The sequence below is a fragment of the Littorina saxatilis genome, linkage group LG17 (genome assembly GCF_037325665.1).
Source record: "Littorina saxatilis isolate snail1 linkage group LG17, US_GU_Lsax_2.0, whole genome shotgun sequence".
Classification (NCBI taxonomy): Eukaryota; Metazoa; Mollusca; class Gastropoda; order Littorinimorpha; family Littorinidae; genus Littorina; species Littorina saxatilis.
Window position 1 is genome coordinate 36,307,599 of NC_090261.1, and position 13,322 is coordinate 36,320,920.

Genomic DNA, 13,322 nt, shown 5'->3' on the forward strand with positions numbered 1-13,322 from the left:
TGAATGGTGTGTGGTTGATTCCTGTGGGGTTTACCATGTTGTTGTTATTTTAAATTGATCGTACTTGTCCCTTACAGTGTCACAGAATTTTCGTTCGTTCGTAGTCAAAACTTTGCACTTTATTAGCTCGCGCTTAAAATATCTTAACTTAAGAGGAAAAAAGACACAAACATCACAAAATATGACCATTTTTCTCTCTAACTGTGTTCTGTTTATTTCAAAGTTTAATTATAGCATATATATATATCTAGGAATAAAGTCGAACTGAAGGGAAAAGTTTAGATCGACGCCATTTCTGAGCCATGCCCATATAGCCGGGATTTCAATATAGCCGACTTCAATGTAGCCAACATTTTTTGACAAAGAAAAAGTAGAGCTTCAGCGGGGACCTGAAAAATTCTTCAATATAGCCGGGATTTCAATATTGCCTACTTCAATATAGCCGCGTTTCACTGTACATTTAATGGGTCATGCTTATGAGAGAAAAAAAATAAATGTGTGTAAAATGGGGTGGGGGGGGGAGTTTTATTAAATTTGATCATAAATCGTTACATATACTTTTACCTTTCAGGGCTTTGTTAAGAATAATTTTTTCCACAATAACTCTCAAGAATTAAAATTATAACTTCCATATATATACAGCCCCCTTTCTTGGGAAGAAAGACCCAACATTTGTCAGCATTTGTCTCCTTATTCACTTACTACCACAGTAACTGAAGACAACATATATATATATCTATATCTATATACGGCTTGTCTGTGTCTGTCTGTCTATCTGTCTGTCTGTCGGTCACTTCGCCATGCACGGCCAAAGTTCTCGATGGATCTGCTTCAAATTTGGTAGGCATATTCAGGTAGACCCAAAACACAATCTGGTCGATGAAAATTTTCAACACGTGCTCTCTGCGCGCAGCGCTGAACCGATTTTGGTTTTTCTGTAGATCCATTCCCAGTAACTCTTCCTTATCTTCTCCAGTGTTTTGCGCGTTTATCTCCCTTCCTTCGTACGGCTCTACTTCTTCCCGGCAAAGCGGGTATTCATCTAGTATATATATATATATATATATATATATATATATATATATATATATATATACACACAGCTATCACATATGATATTGAAATTTGAAGTCCATGTAACAGCACCAGCAACTCATTTAACAAATCATTTGAGGAATAGTTAACATACATACAGCGATGTTGCTCACTAGATATATTTTCTTAAGTAAATAAGCCATAACGGCCATCTTGTTTCAGCAATTTTTGGGAGCTGTTTCTTGCTGTCTTTGGCACGACATGTACCTTACTCCCACCATAAACTGTTTTAGTTTGTTTCACTTTCAGATATTTGAAATAAATGTTGGCGTTTTGCCAACTGCTGATGCTTTTAACAACATCCCTTTTTGGTGAAAGCAATACATCACATCTCAAGACCTCACCAAGCCACTTATACTAATTAACACAGCTATAACATGTATAAAACACATTTTGATTGACTGGATCACATGTCATTTGAGTTTTGACATCAACAGGTAGTTTCAAGTTGGTACAAATTTGTTAATGATCTCCAATACATGTACCACAGAATCTTCCCCTCACATATAAACAAACAAAAAATAGAAAACCAGAGAAAATACAATAATTACAAAGAAACACCAGAAGAATACAGAAAAATGATGAATAACAAATATCTCCACTGAATACAATTACACATTAACATGCTTCCATTTGAAACTTCGAGGTCGTCATCGTGGATTGACGCCCGACCAAAGCTATAATTGAAGCCCGACGGAGCGAAGCGACGGAGGGCTTCAATTAGACTTTGGGAGGGCGTCAATCCACGATGAAGACCGAGAAGTAGACTTTGGGAGGGCGTCAATCCACGATGAAGACCGAGAAGTTTCAAATGGAAGCATGTTAATGTTATTGTAATTCAATCTGACGACGATGTCTTTCCTGCTTTCATGCGATGGTAAACAGACAGAATTGGTTCTGTTCTGTTCACACACTACTTTCAGTCCACCTACCTGCAAGGGTCATTGTCCCAAGAAATATGTCTCTGTATTCCTATCTTATCACTCTGCTCCTGTTTTTTTTACTTTCACATACATTTTGACGGGTTTCTGGACAGCAAACTCTAAAACAAATTCTTTTCATCACAAAAGCGATCTTTGGAATTGACTGACGTAGTCCGGAAGAATTCATGCATCAACCTACCTCACGTATTCGACGTCATCACTTCGCATACCATATGGTCTCGGTATTTCGTTGGCCTTCATATTTCCTACTTGTAAAATGACCCTCAAAGCTAACCGAGACTAGTTGAGGTTGTATCAATGCACCTCGCCAGCAGGTGGTTAATGGCTTTTTTAGCGAGTGGTTATCGACAATTAATCAGATCGGTAATTTTTAATGAGTTGGGGCATTCTGACCAATCACAGGATCTGTTTCATTAAAACGCCAACTTGATTGAATTACAATTACATATATAAATACACTTCCTATTAAACATACATTGAAAGCAAAACAAAAGAAAGACAAAAATAAACACAGTACAGAATCCATCCCCCGCTCTGTAAAACTGCAGTATCATCATCACTTACAACACATTTTTTGTTGTTGTTGTTGAAACTCAGTGACACATCACACAATCAGTATCACAGTGTGAACTTAGCTTTCCATTAAGAAAACACTTATTAACAATGCATTTGCACAGTGACAGGACTGTGAGATCAATAACAGTTTGCATGTCGGGGAGTGACAGCATGAGGTATGCACACAAGGCAGCAAAACTGCAGATGTTACTCTAGCTCTGTTCACACCCGCCATAAACAACACAAAACATCATAATGCACACGCAAATCAATTTTCCCCATGTTCAGCCTTAAAGACATAACAATGTTAATATTGTTAGCACGATTACCAATCTAAAAACACCTTCTTCTTGATTATTTACGCATTCATGTAAGACAAATTAGCCTTTGTGAATTAGGAATCAACTAACTTTCTACTTCAGAACCTAAAAAGCATCAGATTTGAAGAAGACTCACTCACTGTCAATGGCAGTTAATATGTATAGTGTTCCTGACGAAACCTTTTGTTCTGAATATGATATTATTTAACTTCACATGTGTGCTTAAATTATGAACTGCACATGTACACAGCTGAGGTTTTGCTAATTGTTCATGTTCACAGCTGCTCTTGATGATTTCTAGCGATTTATGAAAAAAGAATTAACTGAAAATTCACAGTGATTATAATTATTACAAACATCACATGTACAATGGCAGGAGCTGTAGCTACAAACTCTAGCTTTCTCTTCTCTGTTTGTTTGTTTGTTTGCTTAACGCCCAGCCGACCACAAAGGGCCATATCAGGGCGGTGCTGCTTTGACATTTTAACGTGCGCCACACACAAGACAGAAGTCGCAGCACAGGCTTCATGTCTCACCCAGTCACATTATTCTGACACCGGACCAACCAGTCCTAGCACTAACCCCATAATGCCAGACGCCAGGCGGAGCAGCCACTAGATTGCCAATTTTAAAGTCTTAGGTATGACCCGGCCGGGTTTCGAACCCACGACCTCCCGATCACGGGGCGGACGCCTTACCACTAGGCCAACCGTGCCGGTTCTCTTCTCTGTGATAAAGTCAGGTAAAACAAAGTTGTACATAAGCCAATGGCTAGAAGTATTGCATGTATTACTTGTACACATTATCTGAGAATCTGCCAGTTTGTCCGTCTGTCAGTTGGTCTGCTTACCCAAGTCAGTTCAACAATGAATCGGTCAGTTGATCTGTCCGTCTCCTCGCTCTCTTTGAACATAAAATTTAAGAAAGTCACAAAACACATTCAAACAACTTTCTTTCTTTCTTTATTTGGTGTTTAACGTCGTTTTCAACCACGAAGGTTATATTGCGACGGGGAAAGGGGGGAGATGGGATAGAGCCACTTGTCAATCCCGCGGGGGGTATTCCAACAACCTGGGACAGAGAATATTGCATGTTTGCAAATCAACATTCTTATGACCCCTTGTCCTCACTGAGGTAAAGAAAGTCCATCTCATATGCACCTTTGTCAACAGTTCCATAAAATAAAATAAATGTGAGTGAACACATTACTCATTTACTGATCAACTGCACCATAAACAACTTCATATTGTGAATGCTTTCAGTGCCAGTTTGCAATATGATACAGAATGTGAATCAATAAGCAAGTACCCATTTTCTCATTAATTGTGATGCCTCCTCTGGTTAATATTTTGTTCCATCTTTCATCAAGATATAACATAGTTATAACAACAAGCAACAATCCAAGCACAATTAAACTATGTTGTATGTTATCATTATTTCATCCATCTGCTTGGTATGTGACTGCCTAAGTATATATTAAAAAAACAAAACCCATATATTCATGGCAGGCAGTTCAGCTTATTCTGACTAAACAAACAGAGGAGATTAAACTTTTTTTAAATTTTTTTTTAAACTGAACCATTACTAGTCATTTACTTCTCAGAATAACATTTTCCTTAAATCCTGCATTGGCAAGGTAACAATTCCGTAGTTCTCCCAGCAATTAATTCATCTTCAATATATATAAGGACAAACATACAGGGATGCAAGTTCTTGTCAGAAAATCAGAAATTTTGGATTTGAAACATTATTGCCTGACACAAGTGACAGATTTTCTGAGATTTGAAAACTTGAAGAGGGCAAAATAGAAAAAACCTGAACATCGTAGGAGCAATCTGAGCCCCAAACCAGTTAGTGTTCCTGATGTTGAATATTCTCAGCTTAATCCTCCCTGAATGTGTCTACAAAGTTTACACCAAAGGGACAGATATACTAAAATTACAAATACCAATACCTGTATCTTCATCATTTATACACACAGCTTTGCAACTTTCTCTAATACTTGTAGGAATGTTAGGGATGAGAAATTAAAATATTACAGTGCACAAACGATGATTGAAAAATACCACCACAAATTACCCTAATTTTTTTAACAGAATGAAACAAACCATGAAAAAAAATAGCCAGTTTCAGTAAAATTCAATTCATCAAAACCCTGCAACATAAAAAAAAGAAAAAAAAGTTCACCATAGAACTTACAATTTTCAAACACATAATCATTCATCAATTATTTCAATAAACCAGAGTTCAGACAATAAAGTCAAGAGGTGCAAACTTCAGACCATGAAAAAAACAATGACAAACCCACAGCAAGTAAACAGTACAGTTACAGTAGTACCCTCTTTTCATGACTGTTGAATATTTAAGAAAACCAAGTCTTATTCGTAAAACTCTGGAGGGAGTTCTGAAATACAGGATTTTACAGAGGTCTTAACAAGAGGAATTATTCTTAAGGGTGTCTTAGTTTTAAAAGAGGTTTCCATTTCACTTTATTACTGCTTCAAAATAAAACCTGCACTAGCAAAGAGACCTGTCGGGTGGAGGTAGAAAAATAAACTGATCACAACCTCCACTGACTACATCATTAAACTGTCAATAAGATTTACGACTTCGAAGACTGCGTCTTGTGGTGGAAGGAGACTGATCCCTTTGGGTCAAAGAGGTAGTGCTGGAAGCACCAGCAACTGCACCAGATTGTCGACCCTTGCGACCACCACCTCTAGAAGTGGAGTCACCAGGAGAAACATCAGCACCGGTTTCAGTATCACTGCTTGCGAGATCTTTGTTTTTCTGGAGTGTCCTTTTCCCCCGCTGAGAAGCTGAGCTTGGGGCCTCAGGCAGACCGGGGTCATTGATCACTACACTGGTTTTGCTTTTATTTTGCCTTGCACTTTCCTTATGGCTACTCTGAGGTTTGTCATCCTGAACCGTCTCCCCTCCTGCAGCAGCACTGTGAAGATCCCCACTGGGGAGTTCTTCCATTCGGCTGCTGCTTTCAGTCTCAGGCTTTCTCTCTCCACCCTTGCTCTTCTTTTTGATCGTCACCTGAAGGGAAGAATCACCAGAATCGGAGCGCTGAGAGCGCATGCGAATCTTGCGTTTACGCAACTCCTGAGCACTCCCTGTAGCGCTGCTGCTGGGCTCAGCACCTGATCCTTCATGGGCAGTGGAACGCAGAGAGTGATCAGCGTTGGGACTAGTTTCCTCCACACCTGCAGCACCGCTGGTCTCCTCTGCCTCAGATCCTTTGCTCCGTCCTCTCTTCAGGCCCCTGCTTGAGACTGAATCTACAAACACATTTTCCTGAGATGATGAGTCTTTTGCAACAGCATTGAGATCTGAGAGCTTCGTGTTATTGTCAGCTGCCTCCACAGCCGAAGATTTATCGTAATCTCTGGACTGCTTGCGGCGGGCACCATGGTGATCTTTCATGCCACGCTTCCCCTTGCCGTCAATAGCCAGCTTCTTGATGTTCAGGACCGAAGTGTCTTCATGCTCATGAGCCAGCAGAATGTGAGTCTTAAGTTTCATCTGGCAGGGGAAAAAACGAGGACAGTATTTACATGGAATCTCAATGGTGGTACTCTCATCATCATCGTCTGATACGTCAGACTCGTGATTGGCTAAGGCGACTTCGATGATGCAGTCAAACAAGTTGGCCATGCCCATGGGACTTGGGTGCGATCCTTTTCCCTTACCCATCATGCTTTTCATGTCCGGCTTGCCACCTCCTTTAGCCATCATAGCCATCATGTCGGGCATACCACCGCCTTTAGCCATCATCGACATCATGTCTGGCATACCACCTCCCTTCACCATCATAGACATCATATCTGGCATACCACCTCCTTTGGCCATCATAGCCATCATATCTGGCATACCACCTCCCTTCCCCATCATGTCCGGCTTGCCACCTCCCTTCGCCATCATAGACATCATATCGGGCATACCACCGCCTTTGGCCATCATTGCCATCATACCCTTCATACCGCCGCTTTTCATCATCATCTCCATCATGCCACCTCCTTCTGCTCCACCAGCCTTGCCCATCATGGACATCAAGTCTGGCATGGCACCTTTGGGCATCCCAGGAGCTGCGCCTTTGGACATGGCCATCTTCATCTTGGCCATCACGTCCATGCCATCGGCACTTCCAGCATCATCTTGAGGAACTGACGGCGCTGAACTAGCTCCTGTTAGAGTATTGTCCATGCCCTTGGCATCGCCTTTTGCTGAATGACCTGACGATGATCTGCGCCGAGTTTCAAGAGGTTTGGGAGGAGGTTTCGTTGGGCTGCTGGATTCGTGAGCTTTGCCACTCACATCCTCAGATTTCTTAACATGCATTTTGGAAAGTTTTCTACCAGACTGCTTCCTGGGCGGGTCTGTCGATGTGGAAGAAGTAGAAGTTAATTTAGTCTCTTTGCTCTCACTTGTAGGATCTGTGAGTGATGAACTGCTGTCCTTGGAGGTAACTGCAGATATTTCTGATTCTGCTGATTGTTTGGTTGTGGAAGTTTCAGACTTTGACGCTATGTTTTTTATTGGTACATCTTTGGTCGAAGCTTGTTCAGATTCGTCCATTGTCGGATAAAAATATTGTGCTGCTGTGAAGAATTAAACAATATGTGGTGCCCATTCCACTTCCGATCGGAAAATAGAACACCTGTTGCAAATCAATAGTCAGCAAAAGGACAGCAGCTGTCTCACTGTCATATAATCCTTATGGCAAATGCAAGGTCCATGGATTTCACTGATTAAGTTCACCTCCACTTAATCTGATTTTGAACTGCGACAAGTGATTCTTGAAATCACGCTTCTCGAGTAAGCAATGGTAGCTTAGCTCAGACAACACAGATTATGCGACCAGGGGCAGGGTCGAACCGGGTATAAAGTTGACAGACTTCCAGGAATGGAGGTCAAAACTATTCTAGAGAAGCATATATGATGAAGATGACAGCCCTGCCAATGTGAAGAGGCAGAGGGGTGACCAAAGACAGGCCTTGTAGAAAGTTCTTTCCCAGCAGCACACCCACGGATGAAAACCTGAAACCCACGAAAAAACTTATAAGGATTCTGTTGGTGATTTTGACTTATCAAGTTATGTGACACACCCACACAGTGCATTCACATTCTCCATGTCTCAAACACATACAAATTATACAAAGTACACATAGGCAGCTTGCATGCTTAAAACTAAAAGTCAAACAAATCAAAACAAAAACAGTATTAAAATAAGCTACAAGAGGTCGAATAAAACAAAGAACAGTACCTTCACTCTAAATCTCAATCTCAGCTTAACACTACTTTATTCAAATGCGTTCACGCCTGACAGCTTCAGGGATAAACAAGGACAAAAGCACAGGCAGACAAAAACGACATGACTAAGTTTAGTTAGACAATGTTCAGTCATTGTTAATTATAAATGAATAGGTTGAATCACTTTCAGTGGAAAATTTCAGTATACTGGCTGACATTTTGAAATAATAGTATTGGAAATCAACAGCTGGTAAGTACGCACAGGTTGATATTTAGTTTGACAGATTTATGTCTATGCAAATGCATATATCATACATTTCGGCTTGCCCGAGTCTTTATCCATTAATCAGTTAGGAATAATGTAAACAGCGTCTGAAAGACCAGTTTTTGCAGCACTGGAATGAACAACTTGGTGCAAATAGTGTTTGTTGTAATTACCATTTATTTAAACTCAAATTTTGTTTTGAGAAATATTTTGTTTGCCATGGGAATTTAGATGTGATTTTGTTAGATTTAGATTAATTAATCATAATTAAAATTGCCGATTCATCAAGAGTGTTTTGCGAACATTTTAAGGGAAAATAGAGTATGTGGGCTTTGTAATTGTGGGGAAATTATAAGAGTGAATTTAATTATTTGTTTAATTGTTCAGATAAAAGAACTAAATATAAATGGAAGATTTTGTAAGGAAATTATTATTGTCACCACACTATAACTCTTAACGTCCTATACCGCGCGGTTCCGCTCGTGGGCTGTAGTCCTGAACCGCGCGGTACCGCGCGTTCTCTGCTAGTGTCATTAAACAAGAGTTACCAGCCTTGCGATGCTCTCCTGCATTGGAAAACAGCTTTAGTCCTTCGATGCACATGGCATGGCTGCCGGTCGGTTTTTTTCAGGACTTTTGAATGTGATTTCGATTTTTGTGTACGGATTTTGTTCGGATTTTTTGTGTTAGCTTTCAAAATTCAACATGGAGACGAGTGATAGTGATAGTGACACGTCTTTTCACGGGTTTGAGGTAAGAAATGTGGAGAATGACTTCGATGGTGGTGATGATGATAGTGGACAGAGTGATCTATGGTCCAAAAAAATATCAAGTAAATCCATCCATAAACAATAAAAATATGATTTTTTTATTGAACACACCCAAATTTTGTCTCTTTTTCCCAAATCCTTATAGGATTTGCACTGGGAAATGCAAAAAACCTTACAGGACGTTAAGAGATAATGTCGTTAAGTATCATAATTGAATGAATAGCTCCCCTGAAAGCGGCGTATGGCTGCCTGAATGGCAGGGTAAAAACGGTCATACATGTAAGAACCCACTCGTGCAAAAGCATGAGTGAACGTGGGAGTTTCAGCCCATGAACAAAGAAGAAGAATGAATAGCAATTAAATCAGTAGGTAAATTTAAATGTCAAATGAGCTGCTCGCCAGTTTGTTTCACTCATTGTTAGTTTATTATTTTAGTTAATTTAGGATGGAAAGGTATTTTGCATGGATTTTGCATGACATTTCTATTTGTAACGATTTGTGATTAGTATACATACAGTGGTCGCCGGTTAATATGACCGCGGTTAATATGACCAGCCGCGCATTAGGCCCCCCCAAAAAATAGGTGTGGTTACGGTAACATAGCCAAAAAAAATAGGGTAGGTAGGTAGGCAATCACTTTTTTTTTTTTAACTTTTTTTTCTAATGTGTACAAATTAAACCTACTTGACAGGGAAATAGGTGTGCGACTCAGGCGCTTTCACTTTCATTGCGTTTTTTGCACTCGGTTTTTTTTTGGTTTTTTTTTGACAAATGTAATAAAAAGTTATAGGATCGGCCCCTAAAAATAGGGTAGGTCGGGTTACCGTAACCACACCTATTTTTTTTTTAGGCCTTATGACCAATTTTACCCGGTCCGGAATTGTCCTTCTTTGTTATGTATTAGAAAAAGCCGCTTAATATGACCACAACGCCGCTTAATATGGCCACATTGTTTCGAGAAAATGGCAACAAGTTCACATCTTTTTCAGTTTGAAATCACTCGGGGGGAAAAATACATACGATTTTTTGAAAAATGCAAAAAGGCGTGCGATATTTTCTTTCTTTTTCGTGAATGAAACTAAAGTGATCAGTGATCAGTGCTCAGTGATCTCTAATGTCGCGATCATTATTCTCTCTCTAACAGAGCACGAGCCAACCAATCTTTCAGTCTGATTCAAGAGGAAACAATGTCGAAACGAAAACGCCAAGATCGGACAGCCGAGGAAAAGCTAGAACTTATTGACAAATTTAAAGCTCTACCATCCTGTAGTATGCGTGAGAGTGCTGCACAGTTGGGCGTCAACAGAGGATTTTTGACAAACATTCTCAAGAATGAAGACAGCGTGAGGAAGGAGTGCGCAACGCAGGATTCACCACAACGAAAGCGCCTACGACATGGAAAAGACAAAGATGTGGAAGATGGTCTTTTTCAGTGGTTCCAGAAGATGAGAGCAAAGAACGCGCCAATTTATGGACCATTGTTGTGTACAAAAGCAGAAGAATTGGCAACAGCTCTCGGATACACTGAATTCAAACCAACCGATGAAGTGAAGGATCTCCTCTGGTCTAGCACCAACACACATACCAACATCCGTGATTTTTTCCAGGCCCCTAAGTGAACATTTGGACGTGTATATGCCGTTTCTTCCATTTACTTTTCATTCCATTTCAATTTCTTTTCAACGGACGTCATCTATAATGGCTACAATGTACAGTACACATATTTAATTTTGTGTTTGTTGCCAACAAAATACATTTTCTTACAATTATTAATTTTAAAAAAAAAGTTTTGTTTTGCGATTTTTTTTAAGTCGTTTTCTCTAACATCGGTTAATATGACCAGCCGCTTATTATGACCATTTTATCCGGGTCCCAAAGTGGTCATATTAACCGGCGACCACTGTATATAAGTTTTTTTATGCATATTGTTTTCTGCAGAACGTTTGGCTCCTGTCATTACTTGTGGTTGTCAGTTATGCATATTGTTTTCTGCAGAACGTTTGGCTCCTGTCATTACTTGTGGTTGTCAGTCTGGAAATTCATGATAATCTGTATTTGTGTGTGTTATCTTGTCATTAAACTAAAAGGGGATGGAATTTGAACCAATCTGGTCATTAAAGGGGATGGAATTTGAACCAATCTGGTCATTAAAGGGGATGGAATTTAAACCAATCTGCATTTGCCCACTTGGTGCGAGTTTGGGAACTTTTCGTTTCATAAGATCCTGTTGTCTGTCTTTGAATACCAATAGACATAATAGTTTTGGCTCCAATTGCATCCAACTGCTGCAGATTATTAAACTGGACCAAAATCATGATTTGCTGTAGACCAAATGAACTTTTCCCCCCTAACAATGTGGTTACCAGTAGCAACCGTTTGGTTACTAGTAGCAACTGTTACACATTTCGATTATTATGCAACTGCACCTCGGTCTAAAGGCACACATGACCACAAAGTTGGGGCAATACTGTACCTTCACTGTAGTCATATTTCAATTGTTGAAACCCTTTTTGAGAGTTGCACCACAAAAGAAAAAAAAAGTTTCGTTTGAAAATGTGTTCTCCAGTCATGCAACGTAACGAGAAAGCCTGTGCAGACAAGTGCATGGTACATTTTGGTATAAATTTCAATTTTGCCTTACTTACTACCACCAAATCTATGAAAAAAATGTGTTCACATAATCTTGCTCTGTTATTTAAATTAATGTTTATAGTGACTTTGCCGGTTACTGTGTAGCAACCATTCGTTTGGCGTGACTTGGTACTTCGCAGCTTTCTGGCAAGAACTCCGTAAGTTCAATTATAAAACTTTTTGCAGAAAAATAAAGGCCAAGGACCAGCCTTTCATACATGCAAAAATCAGCTCTCTGCTTTATACTTTATTTCACAGCACTCATGTCACACTTTAGTTCCATTCCCCAGAGAAGCACCCATATGATATAGATCTGCATGCGATGTTAAATATTGGATTAGCATTTGATGCTGTGTGCATGCATGGTTTCCTAATTAGTCGTGCCTGAGGCCAAACCTGATTAAAAACTTGCTAAACCTGCTGGTAAACAAAATTCCCATTATGCAGTTCTGGTAATAACATACATGACTGTCAAATTAAGTGGTGTGAAAATGGATGTGCTGCCCAGTCATCCTGAACCTGCCTGACAGTGTGTTTATTACCAGTTGCACAGTGGGATGGGCTTAATTTGTACAACTTTTATTTCTCATAAATTGTCAAGTGGATCACGAACACGAACAATATCTCATGATCCTTATGAGACCAAAGTCAAAAACTGCCTGCAATTATCTGGGTCACCTAATTTACGACAAAAGCAAACGCATGCAGGTACACAACAATCGAGTTCAATCAGGAAATAGCTCAAGATGGTCATGTGACCAGTCCATGACCTTTAGCCTTCGCAAACGGCCTTGAGAATCACCCCCAACAAACCCAAAGTAGAGCAGATTACCCCAATTCTTGTTCTTGTCGAAAAGAAAGAAGAAAAATAGTCAAAAGCGCACAAAAAGCACAGATATAAGTGTTTTTTCATTACAGCGATACGACCACTCTTTCACTAAAGAAATCTTTGCGTTGTGGAAGAGAAAACAACAAATAAGCATACGACTACCCGCATTTCGTTGACCGATTTAGCGAAATTCGGACAACGGACTCAATCTACTTACAGCACTTCATCTAAAAGCGGAAAAGTGAATATTTAAATACTCCAATGTTACTTGCACATGTTCTGATACACCACTTACCCCAAAAGCTGTCCAAAAGTCACAGAGAAAAGAAAACACAGGCAGCCTATGCGGCACGCTAGCAGGCGTCATCAACACTCGCGCTGGCTTTGCGTGTGACGTCTGAGACTTGAGAGAAAAAGAAACATTTCCTCCGAGAGAGTAGCTTCCCTTTAGTCGTCTGCTCGAGGTTCCGAAGATACGAAATCTCATAGTTTTTATGGAAAGACACGAAGAAGCAAATTAAATTGATAAGTGAATTATAGCCTTTGTAGTTCTAACAAATTACTGACTGTTATACTGTTGATATTTTGATTATGCTCACTACAACCAAAATAGCAGGACGCATTCTCTATCTTGATCGACGATTTCCGTTTGAG

The 13,322-nt window shown here is 39.8% G+C and overlaps 1 protein-coding gene across 1 annotated transcript; it reads right to left on the minus strand.

Moving 5' to 3' along the window:
* Window positions 1–3,859: 3,859 nt before the first annotated feature.
* On the minus strand, window positions 3,860–13,066 carry LOC138953667 (serine-rich adhesin for platelets-like). Its single transcript, XM_070325552.1, has 2 exons — window positions 12,964–13,066; window positions 3,860–7,960 (listed from the first exon to the last, which is right to left on the minus strand). Exon 2 carries the CDS (start codon window positions 7,496–7,498, stop codon window positions 5,507–5,509), a length of 1,992 nt encoding a protein of 663 aa, XP_070181653.1. The 5' UTR covers window positions 7,499–7,960; window positions 12,964–13,066; the 3' UTR covers window positions 3,860–5,506.
* Window positions 13,067–13,322: the final 256 nt, after the last annotated feature.